Source organism: Palaemon carinicauda, chromosome 25 (genome assembly GCF_036898095.1).
Source record: "Palaemon carinicauda isolate YSFRI2023 chromosome 25, ASM3689809v2, whole genome shotgun sequence".
Taxonomy (NCBI): domain Eukaryota; kingdom Metazoa; phylum Arthropoda; class Malacostraca; order Decapoda; family Palaemonidae; genus Palaemon; species Palaemon carinicauda.
In genome coordinates, this window is record NC_090749.1 from 84,197,316 (window position 1) to 84,211,178 (window position 13,863).

Consider the following 13,863-nt stretch of genomic DNA (forward strand, 5'->3'; position numbering starts at 1 on the left):
TTTTAACCCTTTAAGGTCCACCCTAGGTTTTATGGGAAACTTTAAAAATTCCTTTTAGTATGTTGTAGTATTAGAAAATACAAGACCTTTTTATTCTTGTGTACTTTTAAAAAAATTTCCAAATTACCGAAATAATTGCATGCAATGAAGTATCCCATTTGGGTACCTTGGGCGAGTTTACGCGGACCACGCTCATCCCATATGGGATCTATTGGACCATAACGGCACAGATTTTAAAGTTTCGCCCAACATTGTTTTTTTAGTTCTAATGTATAACAGAAAGTTTTTTTATAGTGCCAATGTATAACAGAAACACATATATGGCTTAACAATTTAATTAAATAAGAAATACGTTATAAATACAAGAAAATACAATATTCAATAAATACAAAAATACTATAAAAATACAAAAATACTCTGAAAATGCAAAAAATATAATAAACCTTACTCATCATTGATAAAATAGAAACATTATAAAACTTACTTTAAAATCTATTGAAAAAGAGCAAAAACAAAAATTACTTGGAAATCTTATGAAACAAAGCAAAACAATTACGATTTTCAGTGAGGCAAAGGGCCACCTTGCACTCCTCACACATCCAGCGAGACCTGTGGATGTGGCCTGCAGTTGAACAGAACTTGCAGGTCTGCCTCATGGTGACATGCTTTGGCATGTGTAGGGCAGTGGCATCCTGGCGTGACTCTATACTTGGCAAAACTGCCCGTTGGCCCCTTTTGGGCAAAGGGACATCCCTGGTGCCAAGAGAATTTCTAGTAATCCTGAAGTTTGATGTCTTGAAACTTCTCAGCCAATTGGAGATATCCAGTCGGAAGTCCTTGAGGGGCTTTGGGTTCGTCTGCAAAGCCAAGCAATCCCTCTTGTACAGAATCCAAGCGTTGCAGATGATCAGGTCCAGGAGGTAAGCAAAGAGCCTCATGTAGTACCTCTTTGCTCTGAAGGGGGTCTTGTAGAGGTGTGTCAACATGTCACTTTTGTCGATGCCACCCATGCGGTTGTTGTACATCTGGATGGCAGATGGACAAGGAATGGGAACCTTCTTCTTCTGTGCCCTGTCGTACCGCTCCACTGTTCCCATGGGGTTGACACCGACATCAGTGGACAAGATTGTCACGACGCTGTTGTCCTTCCATCTTGCAACGAGGATGCCATCAGAAGAGACGTAGTCCAGTGTGCCCCTTTGCGTCGTCTTCTTGCTCATCTCCTTCACAGACTTCAGGGGAGGATGTCCAACTCGGTTTTCCCTGGCAGTTCCCACATACCGGCATCCATACTTCGATCTCAGGTACTTAGCCAACCCTATACTGGTGAAGTAGTTGTCTGCATACACTGCTGCGTGACTTGGGTCCTTGATGGTCTTAACAAGGGAGACAACAAACTTGGAAGTGACAGACATGGCATTCTCCTCTTCAGACAGCTGAGTAGGGTGGCTCACAAAGGTTGTCTCCCCTTGGTACATAAGAATATCATGCACAAATCCATCCACGCTGGAGCGGCAGAACAACTTGTAGCCCCACTTGTCAGGCTTCTTGGCTACATACTGGCGAAGGTTACCAGCCCTTGTGCCCTTGTAGGCAACCATCACTTCATCAATGGAATGGATAGGAGTCTCGGGAACTTTCAGGAACTCTCTGGTGACCTTGCTGAAGGGGACTCTCACCTTGAAGAACCGATCTTGGGAGCCTGCTGCCTGGTCATTGTCGTTGAAGTGAAGTGATGATCGAATGGCCTTGAAGCGGTTCCTGGACATGAAGTCTGCAACCTGAGGAATCCTGGTCTTCACGGCCCAGAAGTCGACGATGCTAGGGAGAGGAACCAGGCCCATGTATATGATGAGGCCAAGGAAAACCATGACATCCTCTTCTGATATGTGGAAGTTACTGCCTACATCCTTCTGTCTTGAGTACAGGTTGGACTGGAAAACGATGTGATCCCTCAATTCAGCTGTGAAGAACTGAGAGAAATACTCATAAGGTTCCCTCAAGAAGTCCGGCTGTGGATGAATGAAGTCGGGCAGGGGTTGGATGTCAATGTCGTCCTTCTTCCATTCACCAACACGAGGCCTCTTAGGGTTAACCTCACCTTCACCTTCCTCTTCCACAGGCATCTCCTGAGGGACAACAACATTGACCCTGCGACCTGAAACAAGAATAAATAAGTGAAACAGTAAATGAACCGTGTGTGCTGGTGTGTGTGCATGCATGTGTGTGCATGTGTATGTCAGTGAGTATGCATGTGTGTGCATGTGTATGTCAGTGAGTATGAATGTGTGTGCATGTGTATGTCAGTGAGTAAGCATGTGTGTGCTTGTGTATGTCAGTGAGTATGCATGTGTGTGCATGTGTATGTCAGTGAGTATGAATGTGTGTGCATGTGTATGTCAGTGAGTATGCATGTGTGTGCATGTGTATGTCAGTGAGTATGCAAGTACACAAATAAGTTTAAAAAATACTTATTGTTTACAAAAATTTAAAGAGCAACACAATGAAAACAAATTTAAAGAGCAACCATTGTAACAACTAGGCTTTTAAATTTTTTTTTTAAACAAATCTCTCTCTCTCTCTCTCTCTCTCTCTCTCTCTCTCTCTCTCTCTCCATCTCCATCTCCATCTCCATCTCCATCTCTCTCTCTCTCTCTCTCTCTCTCTCTCTCTCTCTCTCTCTCTCTCTCTCTCTCTCTCTCTCTCTCTCTCTCTCTCATACTAACCTCTAGCATTGGGAGGGTCAAAAGCATCCTCCAGAGTAAGGCCTTCGTCGTCAGGAACGTACGAAGGGTCGTCGTCATCACTGTCGACATCCAAAGGGCTCACGTCGACATCACTTCCTTCAGCATCGTCAGGGGCAACCCATGGTGTACGTTCCTGAGTCTCCAATGCAGCGTTGCGATGCCCATAAAACGTATGGCCACGAAACTGCAAAAAAAAAAAAAAAATTAAAATCATGTAATGAAAAAAATGTAACTGCCTAACAAAAAAGTAATTTAATCCCTTGTAAGGTAATATTTTGAATGCACATGAGCCTAACATATCTAAATCATCACTATTATTTCTACAAATATGGTCAAAACTATTCACAAATGTCTCAGACAATCACTAAAATAAATTGCAAAAACGATGTGCGTCGTAACCTAGTGCGCGGTAGAACCGTTACGGTCCAATAGATCCCATATTGGATGAGCGTGGTCCGCCTAAACTCGACCGAGGTAGCCCATGCGGGATCTATACTTTTTCCGATAGTCACTATGACACGTCAGTAACACTACAGCCATTGAAACCCACATCAAAAGGTAAACATATCACTCGGCTTCACTATCCTACAGTCACTGTGTACTTACCATGATTACGAAAGTCGGGGGGGGGGGGGGGGGGGGGGGGAACGTGGACGTTACTGCGACGGGTCTTGACACTTTTGCGGCTGGAGCACAAGTGAGGTGTCTTTGGAAGGAGCTACAGACTTGGCGAGAAGGGCAGGCGGCTTCTGATTGGCTGATTCGAAGAGCAGAGGCGTGTCTCTATGAGTTGCCAAAGCGTCAATTTCAGACAGGCATAAACATGTTCACCACGACTACCCAAAAGTAGCTGTTTTAAAGATCCCGTTTGGGCTATTTGGTCCTTAAAGGGTTAAGATTTCGTAAAAATTGTGTAAAGTAATGAACCTATCATTCCGTTTTCTTTACGACATGTAAAAGTTAATGCAGAACACTAGTTTTGATGGAAGAAAGTAACTAGTTGAGTAAAATGTTTTCAGTGTTAAAGCTTCGAGTAAAGATTAACTTTTCTTTTCACAAAAGAAGAAAATTATATGATTTTGTTGCTGTGTGGTTAAATGAGAAATTGTTCTTTATGCTGTATGAACTTTAAGTTTTCATTTCATAGTTTCTTTGGCTTATAGTAGTTTAAGTTTTTGTTTTTTTGTTTTTTTTTTATACCTTTGTGGTCAAAGATAATAAATGTGATTTTTGGAAAAGAAGTAAAGTCAAATGTTGAGATAAATTTCTGTTAACGATGATAAGTTGTTTAATTTCAGAGAGGAAATGAAAGTTTGTAAGTTCAGTGTTAAGACGTAAGTTATGGAGTTCTTTATGATGTCCCTTTTTGAGTATGTACTTAATAAAATTATGCAGAAAGAAATGTATATTTGGTACAATAGTATTTTGGGAAATTAGTGTCACAATGTTTGTTCTTGTGTCATACTCTGTATTGCCGATCAGTATCCTGCTTAGATCATTATGTAAAGAAATATCTTTATGCTTTTCGTATATTTCTGTTTGTACTGAAAAGTACATTATGTCTTTTGTTCACTTTGGTGGTGGTTGGAACTATGGGCATTTGTTTAATGGTAATTTGTTTTATAGTTATAGGATAATTTGCGAGTTTGTTGACTATTGAGTCTGGATAGTTTTTGAAACTGACTGTTTGACAGTTAAATATCCACTCACTTTGACTTTTGAGTATCTATATTCAGCGGTCCAGAATCCAGGCCAGAGGCAGATTCCAGTAGGACAGATTTCCAGCGGGGGAGAGTCATGATTCCAGTCCAGAGACGAGCACAGAAAGCAGTCCGGAGCGGAGTGGCACCAGATCTTTGAGATTTTCTGACATTTTTTTACCTTTGAATTTTCAAGTGTCATGGAGCGATAAACTCCACCTAGGCCGAGTGATAGGACTTCATGTTCAGAGAGAGGCAACACGAGTAACTGGACTTATCATCTAACCCTGAAACACCAGGATCTAAAGAAACATAAGTCCGTTGAGAGACCTTATGCAGGCTCAATAGGATTGATCTGTTTCTTAGATATAATTTACGCTTATTATAATTTAAATCATGGTCGCCAACATGTCGGAAAAATTTAAGGTAAAGGATTTTATCATTATAATTATCATTATACTTGTGCCTTTGGTTTATAAACCAGTAGAGTTCTATTTTGACTAAGATTAACTACGAACATAATTCAAATATATGTTCATATACGAAATTTACGTTTTCATGAAGCTAGCTTGCTGAACTTCTTTCCCTTCTCATTAAATTTGTTGATTAATTTCTCATGTTAAATTGACTTTTCAAGAGGTGTGTATTCTTTTTTATTATTTTAGGTCTTTTACATTTGGTTGATGACTTACTGTGGAGAGGAAGTGGTGCATACATCCGAAGACAGCTATTTGGGTGATTTCCTCTCAAGACGAGAAACAGCAGTTCAACATCTATAATTTCACTTATTAAACTCAATAGTTTTCTTTGTCTTTGGTTTAAATCCTCACTGTCAATTCATAATTTTTACCATATGGCGCCCGAACAGGGACTTGTTGGTTATTTGCTAGTTGTTGTCGTTTCTCCGTCCTTTGTTTTCTTATCCGCTCGGCCATTCAAAATTGTTTCGGTGATTTAGGGTCGTTTTTAACAACTGGTTACTCTTAGTTAGAGGTCTTAACAACTTTTCATTGTGCCCCTTGAGCAGTTTTCTGTCGGGAGGTCTAGTTCAATTTTTTTGAGTGAGTCATTTGTGACTTTCTAGATTATATTCATTTCATTAGGTTTGTGAGGGGATCGCAGGCATGTCAAAAGACTTGAAATTTCTGATTATTTCTAGGGCTAATCGAGGACAGGTGAACCGTATTAATTCTGAATTAGACAGTTTTGGTAATAATACTCCTCAAGAGAGAGACTGCCTTGTTAGAAAATTGAAAAGACTCAAGGATGAGCTTGAAAAGGACGACTCGGTCATTCGAACCATGAAATGGGAATTAAACTCTGAGAAGGAGACGAAAGCCATAGCTGAAAATGATAAAAAAATTGAAGAATGTTGTATGTATGAAGATAAGATCAGCAAATGTTTGTCTACTCTGTCTCATCTGGCTACATCCATTCCAAATCCTTCCAGTCTGGAAGTTTCTAGAAGCACATTGAGCAGCAAGCTTAAGAGCGCAACTGCCCGTTTACCTAAATTCACAAGTGAAGAGGGAGAGGATCTTATTAACTTCTTTCAGCAATATGAAGATACAACGAAACGCTTCAGTTATTCTGACTACGATAAATTCTTACTTTTGAAACAGCAAATTTCAGGGCGTGCCTTGTCTTCGATAAATTCCCTGAACAGCATACAGCATTCTTATAATGTAGCAAGAGAGCTTTTGTTGAATTCTTTAGCTTCCCCCGTCACTAGAAAATTCAACGTCATCAAACAAATGTCGAATCTGAAGCTTGAATACAATACAGAACCGTTTGGGTACATAAGGAAAATTATTTCTATTTGCGGATCCATTAGCGTTTTGAAAATAACCTCAGAGGATATTTTACAGTATTTTGCCTGGCATGGTTTAAATGAGAACTTCCAATCTCATTTAAATCATATCACCAACGAAACCAGGCTATCTTTGAATCAGATAGAAGATAAATTTTTTGAAGCCACTGAAAGGTATTTAACCAGTCAACGACAATATAAATTAAGCAGAAAACAAGAGAATTTTGTCCTAAGAGAGCTATGAGTTTTGCTGCAAATGTTAATCACCAAACAGGCCCATCACTCAACGTTTTCAAAGTGTGTCCTTTATTTAATGAGGATGGTAAATCCTCTCATCCCATTCACAAGTGTAAAAAGTATCCTGAACGTAGGTTAAAAATCAACAAGCTAAGAAATTTGAAGGCTTGTATAAAATGCGGCAGGTTGGATCATAATGAGGATACCTGCAAATTTCACTTCTGGAAGCATTGCGATTGTGGCGCTTCAAATTTCTATGCATGAGCCAAGAAGGCAGTGGAGTCCTGAGGGATGGTGGTCAAAGTAATGTAAAATAGAAAAAGGAAAATTCTAAACAAAGTGATCGAGTTGTGAAGGAGAGTAATTCGAGCATGATATTTGTTGAGAAATTTTCTTTTACTTTCAAAGTCACAGACTGTAGCCGCGCAATACTCCCTACCTTTTCTTGCATTCTTCAGGGAAAAACAAAGATTCGTTGCATGAGGGACAGCGGATGTCAGTCAAACTTAATATCAGAGGAGAGGGCAAAGTATGAAAACTTGCCTGTCATAAATTCTGATCTTAGAATCAAAATCACTGGATTTAACTCTTCCAAATTTTATCCTACTAAGTCTTACAAAGTGCCTTTGACGATTGGAGATCATATTTATGAGATTCAAGCAACGGGTGTGACATCTATTCACACTTCATTGAAATTGCCTGGCTTTCAGAAAATTGTTCGGGAATTTATGAACATGGGATATACCTTGGCTGATGACTTCTTGAAGGACTGAAAAGAAATTAATAACAGATTTTATTCTTGGGTCAAATTTTGCTTTTTGTCTTCCTGAAACAACAATTTCATTTAGGGGTAATGAAAATGATGCAACGTCGGTTTATTCCTTGACTACCGCAGGTGTAATGCTGGTGGGTAACACAGATCAAATTTGGAGCAATTTGAAGCACCTCCCTCCTTGTTTTGCGGAAGAAAAGTCAAAAGCTGAAGTGCCTTTGTATACATGTGAGGATCCTGCCATTCTAAGTCATGATTCTTTAGATCCTCTCCTAGATTGTGATGATCTGACAGAAAGTGAAGGTAGGATAACAATAGTGAACGATGTGGGGAGAATCAACTATGCTTCCTTGGAAAGAACTACTCAAGAGATCCTTTGATAAGTGTTGCACATATACCTTAAATTATGACAGGCAAATATTTCCCGGTAAGGTAGTTGAAAACAAAAGAATAATAGATTATGTTCTTCAAAATACAAGGCGTAATGAAGACGGCAGGTTAATCATGCCACTAGTCTGGAATCAAAAAGTGAAGCTTTTGCTAGGGCCAAATAAAACTCTAGCTACTAAAATTCTAAATTGAAATTTCCAAAGATACTCTAAGGATGATGGAGTAAAGTTGAAATTAATCGACCAATGCTTTAGAGAGCAATCTGAACAAGGTATTATAGAAAGAACTGACAACTTTCATCAGTACTTAGAGGAAAATCCAAATCACTGTTTCTTGGCCAACATGGCAGTATTTAAACCAGAGCGTGACACTACAAAATGCAGAGTAGTATTTTTATCTAATTTATGTGAAAATAATCCTTTACAGGGAGTAACCATGAGTCACAATCAAGCTATTGTGCATGGACCTTGTTTAAACCGAAAGATCACCAGAGCTTTATTACAGCTACGCTTTGATTCCAAACTCCTGTGTTTTGATATTAAAAATGCCTTTCTCAACATATGCCTCTCTGATCTAGATTCCAGCAAATTACTTTTTCTAGGGCATCGTAATGTACAGAAAGGAGATTACAGTATTGTTGCATATCGTAGCTTAAGACTTCCATTTGGTCTTGTTTGTTCCCCATGCATATTATTACTTGGACTATATAAAATTTTGATGATTAACACTGATGATGATGACCAGGTAAATTTGCTTAAAAGACACATTTATTCATTAATATATAGGGATAATGGGAGTATTCCTGCAAATAATAGTGAAAAATTGAAGTGGGCCTTTCAAGAGTTAAAAGGAATATTTGAGCCCTATAAATTTTATCTTCAGCAGTTTGTAACAAATGATACTGAAATTCAAGAGGAAATTGATAACAGCTCTGGAGAGAAAACTAGCAGATCAGTCAAATTAATGGGGCTCTTATGGGATTGAGTTGATGATACCCTATCCACTAAGCCTCTAGTTTTAGATGGTGAGGCAAATACAAAGAGGAATGTTTTGAAAACTATTGCCAGTCACTATGATGTATTTGGCTTTACTTTGCCCATTCTGAATTGAGCACGGCTCTTTTTACATAAATTACATTGTGATCCGTCCTGTACCTGGGACTCCAAATTGCCGGATGCAGAAATTAAAGAATGGAAAAACATATGTCCACCGGCAAATTCCTCTTCCAGCCTCGGAATTAGAAGATTTGTTGGCCAGAGAAATGGAGAATATAAACTGATTGGCTTTACCAATAGCAGTAAGGATATATACGGAACTGTTATCTTTATTCAGGATACCCAGTCATTAGAAGTGATCATTGTTCTCGCTAAGAACCGTTTTGTGAACAAGCAATTATCTGGGAAGAACATGCCTTCCCTTGAGTTTCAGGTCATTACTTGGGGTGCAGAAGTGTTAATAGATTTCTAAAAGGAATTAACTGGGCCCTCATGTGTTGAAGCAATCAACATCAAAGAACTCCATCTGTTTTCTGATAGCTTGGTGTCCTTATCCTGGATCAATTCCTATTGTTATAAATTAGATAAGATGCATAAACACAGCACCTTTATTCGTAATAGGTTAGAAAATTTAAGTACCTTGTGTGAGACTCATCCTATAAGATTTCAATTTTTTTCAGGTATTGAAAATCCAGCTGACCTTGTTACTCGTGTAACTTCATATAAAACTACCGTTAAGTCTTATTTCCTCTCTGGGCCAGTGTTTTTGAGAGAATCTGCTAACTTCTATTCAAGTCGCAGTGATGTAATCAATATCATTGTACTAAACCCCAATGCAAAACCAGTTGATGTTGTTTCGGAGAATTACAATCAAATTAATTTTGGCTCCACTGAAGAGGAATGTGCAGAATATTTAGCTTCAACCGGCAGGTGTTCTGGGTCTTTCAAATCCTGCTAAATTACTACTGGTGTAGCCGATAAGGGAGAGCCGGAGCACTTGGTGACTGTGAACAGGTTTTCCAGTTTGTCTAGGCTTGTATCTGTTCATAGGTACATGCTTAAGTTTATTGGGAGCCTAAAATGCAAACTAAATTTACTCCAGGTATCCTGCGAGGTATGGAAACCTGAGTGTTCTTGACGAAAACTTGTATGCTAGGGCAATGAATTACATAATTAGAATAGAACAGCACATTTATTTCCTCGAGATATTCAGGTATTTTGACAGTGATTCAAAGTTCGTTAAAGATATCCCAAACATTGTTAATCAACTCAATGTATATCCTGATAATGAGGGAATTCTAAGAGTGAAAAGCAAATTCTCAGGATGGAAAGATGATAAGAATCACAGATTTCCCGTTTTGCTTCCTAAGAATAGCTACTTCACAAAATTATTGTTTTAGATTTGCATGAGAAAATGTATCACTCAAGCTGTTACAAGGGTTTGTCTGAATTAAGAAAACAATTTTGGATTCCACACTGTTTCTCTGTTGTGAAATGCATCCTGCAAGAATGCATACTTTGTAGAAAACTGAAGCAGAGAGCTATTAAAGTAAATCAATCTCTCGACAGGTTATTCAGACAAGAACCACCTAGTGTTCCCTTTCGTACAATATTCATAGATCACATAGGCCCTTACTTTGTACTTTACAATGGCAAAAAGGTGAAAGTCTTGATTCTTTGCATAACTTGCCTTTGGTCGAGGGCTATTAATTTAAAAGTTTGTCTTGACATGACCTCAGGTGAGTTCATTAGAGCTTTACAGCTTCATTCATTTGAATATGGAGTACCTGAATAATGTTTATCTGATCTAGGTTCATCCTTAGTTGCAGGAGCTAACATAATTACTGACTTTCTGAATGATTCAGAAACCCAGAATTTTTTTGAAGAACAAGGAGTATGTCCATTAAAATTTGAGCAATATTTTGAAGGCCATCATCCTTTTGGGGGATTAGTAGAAGTATGTGTGAAGATGGTCCGCCAGTTGCTCCATTGCTCAATCAAGAAAAATGTTCTTCAGTACAGAGATTTTGAGTTTGTGGTTTCACAAACTTTTCACTTGGTTAATCGAAGGCCTATTGCTTTCTCGGAAGGTCTAAGAGATACCAGTGATGATGTAATTCCAGACCATATTACCCCAGAGAGGTTAATACATGGTTTGGACTTAATATCTTTGAATCTTATTCCAGCCATGCAGCCGCCTCACACTAGCAATGATCCTGATTGGTCTCTAAACACTGACCCTATTGATACCATAAGAACAAGCTATGAGAAACTGAAGAAAGTGCACACACATATGATAGAACCCTACAATGCAGAATTTTTGAATAATTTAATGACTCAGACTGTCAATGATAAAAGTAGATATAAGCCAGTTACCCACAAAAAATTACATGTAGGGGACATTGTACTGATAAAAGAGGAGAATTGCAAACCTATCAATTTCCCATTTGGAGTTGTTAAAGACATTAAAACTAACGTAATTGATGAAGTAACTGACGCTGTTCTGCTTAAAGGTAAAAACAGGGAGATAGTTCGACGCCACGTCACATCTTTAATCCCTATATTAACGCGCAAGGAAATGTCACAATTAAATATTAAAACATTGAAAGATCCTATTTCTGTTAATACTACCGATCCCACGGCAAACCTGGGGGAAGATAAGCCTAAAAAAAAGTAGAGGCCCAAGAGGAAAGCTAGCCTACTCTGCAAAGCATGCAAAAGACTTGAGGTATGATCAGTCACATTTGAGGAACCTTTCAAGAACATAACTGTATATAGTTGGGTTTATTAACTGTGCATTATTTTGCTCATTTCACAAGTAAATATATATTTTCATATATAATTTGGGATTAGTCCTACATTTACTAAGGAGAGAGATGTAGAACCCTTGGCCTGGAATATAAAAGAAAAGGCTGAAATTTTTCTAGTTATTCCAGAGTTCTACATTTAACAAAAAATTAAATATAGAACCCTTGGTGTGGAGTGTGAAGAAATATTTTTATGCTTTTCGTATGTTTCTGTTTGTACTGAAAAGTACATTATGTCTTTTGTTCACTTCGGTGGTGGTTGGAACTATGGGCATTTGTTTAATGGTAATTTGTTTTATGGTTATAGGATAATTTGCGACTTTGTTGACTATTGAGCCTGGATAGTTCTTGAAACTGACTGTTTGACAGTTAAATATCCACTCACTCTGCCTTTTGAGTATTCATATTCAGCGGTCCAGAATCCAGGCCAGAGGCAGATTCCAGTAGGACAGATTTCCAGCGGGGGAGAGTCATGATTCCAGTCCAGAGACCAGCACAGAAAGCAGTCCGGAGCGGAGTGGCACCAGATCTTTGAGATTTTCTGACATTTTTTTACCTTTGAATTTTCAAGTGTCATGGAGCGATAAACTCCACCTAGGCCGAGTGATAGGATTTCATGTTCAGAGAGAGGCAACACGAGTAACTGGACTTATCATCTAACCCCGAAACACCAGGATCTAAAGAAATATGATTGAGCGACATACTTGTGTACTCTTCCTCAAAATAAGAACACCTACATCACCTGCGCATCTTGCTCGACCGCCTGCAACAAAACAGCCTTGTAGTCTGGTACGACAAGTGTACCTTTGGCGCCAACGAAGTGTCGTTCTTAGGGCACCGCATCACTCCTGAAGGAGTCCATCCCCTCCCTGAGAAGGTAGCAGCCGTTCAGAACTTCCCCACGCCCTCGACCGTCAAAGCACTGCAGGAATTCTTGGTCATGATCAACTATTATTACCATTTTCTGACAGCCATTGCCACCACTCTTGCTCCCCTCTACGCCTCACTCAAGGGCAAGCCAAAAGACCTGATGTGGGGTCCCCCTCTAGAAGCAGCCTTCTGCAATGCAAAGAAAGCCATATCAACCGCTGCTGCTCCCACTTTTCCCGTCTCACATGCCCCTCTCCTCCTCTCCACCGATGCCAGCGACGTCACTATTGGTGCAGTACTCAAACAGGTGGTCAACGGCTCCCCACGCCCATTGGCCTTCTTCAGCAGAAAACTGTCCAAGGGAGAATCGGGTTATTCTACCTTCGATCGGGAATTGCTGGCGGTGCACTTGGCTGTCCGTCACTTTCGCCATTTTTAGAAGGTACGCCCTTCATCATTCACACAGACCACATGCCTGTGGTGCACGCCTTCACTTGACAGTCTGACGCCTGGTCCGCCCGTCAACGCCAACATCTCTTTGCCATGGCTGAATATAATTGCACCCTTCAACACGTCCCTTGGAAAACGAATCCCGTTGCCGATGCCCTGTCAAGAAACACGTTGGCCACCGTTCAACTGGGATTGGATTACAACGCCGTGGCTGAAGCTCAACGACAGGATCCAGAATATCAAGCATGTACAATAGGACATCCTGCACATCCTTCCGTTGGGAAGATGTCCCCCTCGACAGTTCCAACACCACCCTCTTCTGTGACGTCAGTACTGGTAGATCGCGACTATGGATTCCTACTCCCATGCGCTGACAGGTGTTTGATTCCATTCATGGCCTTTCACATCCTTCATGCCGTTCTACTGCACAGCTGCTGAAGACGAAGTTCATTTGGCACGGCATTACTAAGGATGCTAAGGACTGGGTCCGTGCCTGTACTTCTTGCCAAACTTCCAGGAGTGGGCATATTTCCTAAACTTCAGCATTGGTTTGCCCACGTTCACGTCGACGTTGTAGACCCCCTACTCACTTCACAAGGACATCGTTACCTGTTTACCGTCATTGACCGCTCCACTCGTTAGCCTGAAGCCATTCCTATGGAAACTGCAACCTCAGCCTCATGCACATCTTCCTTACTCTCTGGAAGGATAGCAAGATTTGGCATCCCTGAGCACATTACTTCTAACAGGGGTACCACTTTCACCTCTCAATTGTGGACATCATTAGCGAATCTCCTGGACATCACCCTACATCAGAAAACTGCCTACAACCCCACTACCAATGAAATGGCTGAACATTTTCATCGCACCCTCAAAGCAGCTTTGATGTCCCGCTGCAAGTACTCCAACTGGCTTACTCAGCTTCCCTGGGTCCTCCTGGGACTAAGGACTACTCCTAAAGACGCCCTCGACTTGACGGTAGCTGAAATATTGTATGGCGACCTGCTGGTTGTCTCTGCCGAATTTTTTCCTTCGTCAACCTTCTCCGACGATCTCCAGTGCATACGTCACGTCGTGGGAAAATT

At 40.2% G+C, this 13,863-nt stretch overlaps 1 protein-coding gene across 1 annotated transcript; it reads right to left on the reverse strand.

Annotated features, from left to right (window-relative positions):
- Positions 1-319: 319 nt before the first annotated feature.
- LOC137619258 (piggyBac transposable element-derived protein 3-like) lies at positions 320-3,354 on the reverse strand. The gene is made up of 2 exons (XM_068349434.1): positions 2,727-3,354; positions 320-2,158 (listed from the first exon to the last, which is right to left on the reverse strand). The coding sequence occupies exons 1-2, from the start codon at positions 3,043-3,045 to the stop codon at positions 519-521; spliced, it is 1,959 nt and encodes a 652-aa protein (XP_068205535.1). The 5' UTR covers positions 3,046-3,354; the 3' UTR covers positions 320-518.
- Between the last annotated feature and the right edge of the window lie 10,509 nt (positions 3,355-13,863).